Source organism: Limulus polyphemus, unplaced genomic scaffold (assembly GCF_000517525.1).
Source record: "Limulus polyphemus unplaced genomic scaffold, Limulus_polyphemus-2.1.2 Scaffold1959, whole genome shotgun sequence".
Classification (NCBI taxonomy): Eukaryota; Metazoa; Arthropoda; class Merostomata; order Xiphosura; family Limulidae; genus Limulus; species Limulus polyphemus.
The window spans coordinates 5,294-13,216 of NW_013667569.1; the positions used below are offsets into that span (position 1 = coordinate 5,294).

Here is a 7,923-nt window from a genome sequence, read left to right on the forward strand (position 1 = left end):
AAGGCATTACTTATGTAAACTGCTTTTCTAGTGAGATTAAAATTTATTTTCTGTTTCTTTATATGTCATCAGAAACGAAAACCTTCAGTCAACTGAGTTTGTTGCCGCCAAATAATTTACAAGAAACACAGAATACTGCACCTAATTTTAAAGAATACATCAGTCATGAACGTGGAATTATTCGATCTTTATCGTCTTTAAAATAATAACAGGAGTATTCAGTGGTCACAAAATAAAAGAGTACAGTGACGTTTCAAGGATTTCTTTTTTACTTGGGGGGGGGGTCATAACGGAGGAAAGAGTTAATTGGGGGAAGAAGGGGTCAAGCGGTATTAAATAAAAAAAATCGTTTTTTTTCTACTTTTAAAAAGTGTGTATTTATTCTTTTTAATCATCAACATAGTGTTGACCCCACCCCCATTAAAGAAATTAACACTTTCATGTCAGTGGGCGTCAGATGTAAGAAAAATTCAAAATTCTTAAAGTGTGGGCTGCTCGGGGGGGGGGGGGTATGGGGCCAAAACTCTCTTATGTGGGATCTGCCGCCCCCACGTCACCTCTAAAAGAGCAAACTGCTAAGAGTAAAAAATACCATGTACTTCTAGTTCTTAAAAGGTGAAATATCTTTCTGAAATTCGAAAGAACGAAGCATTCAGCCATCCAGAACGTAAACTGGAAACTGATGACTTCTTCTTACGGTACAGTGACGAGTTATCTATTTTTAGACTTTTTTCTGGGTTGCCAAGTTTAGGTGCCTACTCATAAACGTACTATTTTGGCTCAGCTCGTGTTTCTTACTTTGCCTTGTTCGCGTGAAGACACCGGAGTTGTATCTCGCAAAGGTAAGTGGACAATGTGAAATATTTCATACTTTATTCACATAAAATATTTTTGTGCTGTGTTCTATGTAACTGTTAGACGATTATTTTAATCTTCTTGCGACAAATTGTTCGTTTCGTTTGATTTCATCTCGTAATTTCTGTGAACAATAGAAAGTGTGGTTAAAAAACAACAACAACAAAGGTTCAAGGGCGTTAACGTTGAGTTTTAAATAAAGGAATAAATTGTATCAATTAACCAGTATCATCGTGTTTTCGAAATATCTGGTGAAAGTTAGACATTTATTTTTCAATTAGTTCAGAATATTATTTCTAGTCTTAATCTAGCGCTCCCCCTCACTTGCGGCTTAGCAGTACAAAAACTTGGATTTCGATACTCGTGGTGGGCACAGCACAGATAGCCCATTGTGTGACTTTGTGCTTAATGGTAAACAAATAGAACAGACTTAACCTACGCATATTACGGAAGTCAAACATTTATAATGAAGTTTAAGAAGGTCGCGCCACCTGGCGTAAATGTGATTTATTTTCACCTGTGTATCGACGAAAGTAATCACTGTGTATAGATTATAATGTTGTGTAAGATTACATCTTTTAAAAGCTTTCTTTGTTTTGTTTGTTTTAAGCTAAGTACAAAGCTACACAATGGGCTACCTGTGCTCTGCCCACCACGGGTATCAAAACCAGGATTCTAACGTTGTAAGTCCGCAGACATACCGCTATGCTACTGGGGGGCGAACTTTCTTTGAGAAATGATATTTTTACTTAATCATGAAAGAACGCGTACATACATAAATACTGAATACAAGTCTAAATAGGTTATAATGCCATTGTATAAGTCACTGGTTAGGCCTCATTTGGAGTATTCTTTTCATTCTTTCCTTGGGAAAAACATTCAATTGTTAGAAAGGGTTCAGATGAGGGTTACTAGGATGATGCCTTGGGCAGTGCTGTGAACCACTTCAGTTGACGTTAGAGGGCGCTAAGACCATTTCACCGGTCATCCCCATCCCTTCATTTCACAAAAAATTATCACCTACTTGATTATTTTAATATTTGTTACTTTCATGCTATTTCTTCGCTTTCAATGCAGTGTTAAATATTAAACTATTTCCATTGTCGGAACCAGTCCTTTAAATTGCTGTTCTTTAGGTATAAATGTAATAATCCAGTTTTCTCTGGAAGCTTCCTTTAGAAAATTTTATAATTATTAAGATTAATTATGCATGCCCCAATATACATCACTAAGATTAGGATTTCTTTTTACGTTTTTTTTAACAACGTTTTTGCCCACTTAATTACTCTAATTTCTTCTGTATTGGTCGAAACATCGTTTTTGATGCGTTCATACAAATAAAAACTTAATTAATTCAAGCTCATTTCTAAAATATCAATACTCAGTTATAAACTTAGAAGTTAAATGTGTTATTTTGTTAATTGCTGACGAATGTGTTGGTCGCCTCAAAGACTTAAAAAATCATGAACACAACATGTAACGAATATCCTTTAGGATATGACCCTATTGATAAAAAATACCATGTCAAAAACAAGATAATATATGACAAATCACTTTTTTTAATAGTAAGAGACTTCTGATACTCGTATATCGCTTATTCCTTTTATGATGATGTCACATGCGGTATTTGCAAAACAGTTTAATAGTCTAGATTATATTACTAGTTTCGTAATTACGCTTAAAGAGTAAATATCAAAAGATGTTCTGATTTTTGTTTCTTTTTTTAATACTAAATTCTATATTTAATAACTAATAAACGATGCTTTAACCATTTAAACTTATATGGCCTGACGTGGATAAGTGAGTAGCTTGTCCAATTTGTGAATTCGAAGGTTCATTGTTCTCAGCTCTTTCCACAAAAACGCGCTCCGTATTTTGGAGATGTGGATGTCCTACAAGAATAACGGCCAACATCCACTATGCGATTAAAGTAGCCCAATTATTGGCAGTGAGTGTTATAAAGCACAAGTCCTCCATCTAGTGTGTCAGTCTCAAATTATCTACGGCTATGTAAGGATGGCTTTTAGTGTTGCTTTACGCGAGATTTATTTACAAACAATAAACAATTCATTTTGTATTTGTGTACCACGTAGAAGTCGATAATACTAAATAAAGCGTCAAGGGAATTATGTACAGAGGTGTCGCTAGGCGCTGGCACACGAGGATCGTGCCTCGATTCTATCTGACAGTGCCCCAAATCCCCATTTGATGTCTTGAAAAATCAGAATAGAAAACCATGATGAATATCATACTGAAACGCCGAAAATTCCCGCGCCTATGGGCCCGAGCCTCGAACCTTTTAAGCACCTAACGACACCTGTGATTGTGTGTGAAAGGCTAGAGTAGAAGTACGAACAATATTTGTTTGGGCAACAACACTAACTGTTTATATATTTAAAAAGTGGTAATCGTGGTGTTCGATTGAAACGCCACGAGCACTTGATGATCCTCGAGTACCTCCATCGGTCTTTTCGAATATGTTTTGAAGATAAGCATTATTATGGTGTTCGACCAAATATTAGAGTTGATTCACCTTTCAGAAAGTAAAAGAAACTTTGGATCGAGTTCTGAGAATACTTCACTGACGAATTTAAGACGTCCTTGCGCTCGTGAAGTCTAGCTATCTGTAGCACTTAACCGTGGCAATCGTGCACGTGTTGTATGTGATGGTAAAAAACTCAGAGATGCGGAAGTAAGATTTTATTTTAGAGCCTGGCACACGAAGATGAAGGATGCAAATGCTCGCGCTAATCACTTCAGTGACTTATTTTGGGTGGTGCTTTACTACTAATGAACAATGAAATTTCTTTATGTTTCAAATCATCAGTGCATGCCAAACTATTCAATATTATTTTAGTTAGCCGAAATTAGTGTTGTTTAGTATTTCTGAAAGTTTCCGTACTCTTCCTTCGCAGGTGAAAAACAGAACTAATTGAAAAGGACGAATCCATTTTTCTCCCCTCCATCAAATCTGGTTTCGAATTTTGTTTACGTACAGCGTTACTCCAATCTTTGTTTAGATCGTATTCGTGTTCGCAAGGCAACCAATAGCAATTTGTGAATTTGTAAACACGACATTTCATCACTTCTTAGACAAATATCTGTAATTGAAAATAATTATAGAGTAAATTTCCGTGAAAAATGGCTGACCAAGCCAGTGATGACTCATTGCTGGAAGCATCAAGACAGGATGAAAATAAAAACGAACAGCATGAAACACAGGAACAACCCAACTCACCTTGCACCAAACCAGAAGATGTGGAGAACTCAGAAGCAAGAAGCAAAACCTCGGGACTTTCTGAAGCTTCAGGAGCGACACAAGAAAATCATCGGGATTTTACGGAGGGTGAACGAGATGAAGACACTGGAAGTTCTGTACTTCCCAGAAAGAAGACACAAGCACCTAAGGAACCCGCTGTCATCTACACCAATATTGATGTAAGTGTTAAGATAACTGACGTGATGTAAGTGTCAAGATAACTGACGTGATTTAAGTGTTAAGATAACTGACGTGATGTAAGTGTTAAGATAACTGACGTGATGTAAGTGTTAAGATAATTGACGAGATGTCAGTGTCAAGATAACTGACGTGATTTAAGTGTTAAGATAACTGACGTGATTTAATTGTTAAGATAACTGACGCGATCTAAGTGTTAAGATAACTGACGTGATGTAAGTGTTAAGATAATTGACGAGATGTCAGTGTCAAGATAGCTGACGTGATGCAAGTGTTAAAATAATTGGCGTGATGTAAGTGTTAAGATAGCTGACGAGATGTAAGTGTCAAGATAACTGGTGTGATTTAAGAGTTAAGATAACTGACGTGATGTAAGTGTTAAGATAATTGACGTGATATAAGTGTCAAGATAACTGCCGAGCTATTCAATGGATGGCTGAAAAATAATGTTAGGTTGAATAAATTGAGGCGAGGTATTAAAATGCTTTAGAATTAATTAATTCAGGGGATTATAATAATTGTGCAACACCACCAACCCTACAGTGTTTTTATTTTGTAACATTAACTTGTTGGACAACAGACAAAACAATTATTTTGTATCGAAGCTGTGGGTTAAACCAAAATATATAAAATATTATTTCATGCTACTTTAAAATGAATTAAAAATATATTGTAGTTAAAATAGTGTTAGTATGATTAGATATAAATGGCAATGAGAACAAAAGTACGACGTGTGCTTGGAAACAAGTTTCAAAACTTCACAATACAAGTAAACTCTTATGACTATTTTCTTTCTTTTTGTTTTTACACGAAATTCTTTAATTGCGTAAGGTTTATGATTTTTAATGAAGTATTTGTTGATATTTACTGGATCAGGGAGTAGCAGCAACTAAACAATTCGTAGAAGCCATTCAAGACAAGTTAAATGAAGAAGAAAAGCTCGCTCTACGGGATTTGGAAGAATACATGCTGACAGAAAGTGGTGCCTGGGCACTGGGTGCAACACACTTGGATCTGATTGGTTAGTATAACTATTGTATGAACTCGTAAGCTTTAGATGTTTGTGGCTATATGTTCTAAGTGTAACTCTTGTATTGGATCAGATAACTTTTGAAAATGTCAAAGTAAACATTAATTATCAATTAGATCCACAGCCGTTATTACTTATTTCAGTTTAATATAAGGCTGCAAATGACTGGAAACAAAATAGAAACTTGATCGTGATTAGCCAGTTAGAAATATTTAAGATAATGTATGACTGCTATCCACAAAAAAAAGCAAACAAAATATAGGCTATCCTCCAGTTGTGAAACGCCAAAGGCCTAATAAGGACTGCTGTTAAAATTCAAACCTGCAATCATTTTCTTATAGGAAAAGTGCTATTAGAAGACTTGTGGCCAGTTGAAGTAAAATTGCTAACGCTTCGTTTGCTCCAGGCTGCTGCTTTTAAAGACGATGTTATTCTTCTGTTGCATCAGGACCGTAAAGACCATTACGTAATGCGATACGTAAGCAAAATAGAAGACTTGAGTGGCGAAGAACAAGAGGAGCTCACAAAGTTGGTACGTACTGATGCTTTAAATTACTACACGTTCAGGTTCTTTCCTAAAGCCACAGGTACAAGTCTAAGAAAGGTACTATTCATTTGAGATATTATGGGATATGTTTTGAAATGATCTCGCGCAGTTCTAAGCGTTTGAGGGGAGGGTTAGTGTCCGTTGTACAGGTAAGCGTCAAGTACTGGATAATGGGGGTCGTTGGATAAGTTCTTATTTGTTTATTCCTTCAGTGGGCTTGCACTTGTGGTTTGAGATTAGTAAATACGATTTAAAGTTCAGTTAGTTATATTCGTTATATGTACGTTGGCCAACAAATGCAAAAATGAATGCGTGATTTGGACACACGGGTCTCAATGAGCTGAGGTTGTATTTTATTTAAGATTTTTAAATTTCACCTTGAGTATCGTGGTGATTATTCTAATAAAACAAACATACTGTTACGTCTCCGTTTGTTAATTGATTTTCCGTAACTTCGTTCCAAGTGTATCGTAAAGTTATATTCGGAAAGAATAAACCAGTTTTATTAAGTAAGGACTTGTGTCGCTAAAGTTTCGTCATTTTCAACAATCGCGCTAAAACAAACGCTATAACAACGAACGTTAACTTCAACAATACGTCTCTCTCTGACTGCAGTTCAATTACTCATTACCTACACACATATTACATTACTCCGTCACGTTGTCACCCTCTCATATATACCAGACTACCCTATATCTAGTAAATACTAGAGCATTCGCCAAGGTACAGGATAGTTCTAGAAACGTGGCGTCACACTAGTCATGTGACTCGCTGACGCAACACTGCCCCTCCTTAATATTGTTCGTCCCGAACAATAACCACATATAATAAACCAATAACAATAACTTAATTAAAATGTACAGAATTACAAACACAAAATTACAATTCAACAAAGTCTCTTAATTATACGGGACGTATCTTCTTCCGTACTGGTCTCCGTCTCGTTGGCTTTTGCTTCACGTGGGGTTCATCTACTTCATCAGGAAATGTCCTATCATCGGTAACAGTCACATCAGTGGTAGTAACTTCATCAAGAGCTTCACCGTTCCCGTTCTCAAAACTGAGTAGAGTTTCTTCTTCGATGGTGGCTTCTTCAGGTGTCACGTCTTCAGCAGCGTCATTTGTTCTGTGGTCCACTTCGTCCCAACTGAAATGTCCTGGACCGTGATAACGCCAAAGCCTGTTGGCATGCACCACTTTTGGCTTACCTCGCCGACCACATTTTATCCGGAAAGTCACGTCTGAGAGACGATCCACTATGTTATATGGGCCTTCTCATGAAGAAGACAACTTAGGAGACTTCCCTTTGGTCTTCCTGGGATTATACAACCACAACTTGTCTCCTGGTTCAAAGCTGACTTCAGTAGATCTCTTATCATAAGTTAACTTCATCGAATCAGCAGACGTTTTCAGGTTTGTACGTACTTGATGGTGAATATCATCCATCCTTTCCGATAACACTTCCACAAACTCTGACATAGTCACAGGCAACTCTTCATCATTTGGGCGTCCCTTATGCTTAGGTCTCCTTTTAGCACTACATGTATTGCATGTCCTGCAACATTCTTCCACATCTTGTCTCATACCTATCCAGTAAAATCTGTGTCGCAGGTGACTCAATGTTTTCTTAACTCCGAGATGTCCTCCCGTTACAGTATCATGGGATTGACGCAGCACAACTTCCCGTAACTTTCTCGGTATAACCATTTGCCAGGTCGTCACTTTCCCATCGGTAGTTTCCCATCTCCGTACAAGAATACCATCTGCAAGCTTTAACTGGTTCCATTGCACCCAATAGTGCTTTGTCACAGGGCTTAGACTAGACACCTTCTCCCAAGCAGGGCGCACAACACTTGCTTTTAGAAAATCAATCATTGGCTTCAAATCTTGATCTTTCTCCTGCTCTACTTTAATATCGACACCTGGTTCCACTTCGTCATCATCAACTCTTTCAGTCGGCTTGACTTCAGCTTGATGGCACCTAATTAGTTCAACCTCTCTTTTAACAGTCACCGAAACTTGGCCTTCGTTATT

General features: G+C 37.1%; 1 protein-coding gene across 1 annotated transcript in view; it reads left to right on the top strand.

Annotated features, from left to right (window-relative positions):
* Positions 1 to 813: 813 nt before the first annotated feature.
* Positions 814 to 7,923, top strand: part of LOC106465483 — a 21,987-nt gene continuing 14,877 nt past the window's right edge. The window contains exons 1-4 of the mRNA XM_013925712.2: positions 814 to 842; positions 3,771 to 4,293; positions 5,189 to 5,333; positions 5,684 to 5,874. Coding sequence (XP_013781166.1) covers positions 3,997 to 4,293; positions 5,189 to 5,333; positions 5,684 to 5,874 — 633 coding nt within the window. The 5' untranslated portion in view covers positions 814 to 842; positions 3,771 to 3,996. The remainder of the gene's footprint in view (positions 843 to 3,770; positions 4,294 to 5,188; positions 5,334 to 5,683; positions 5,875 to 7,923) is intronic.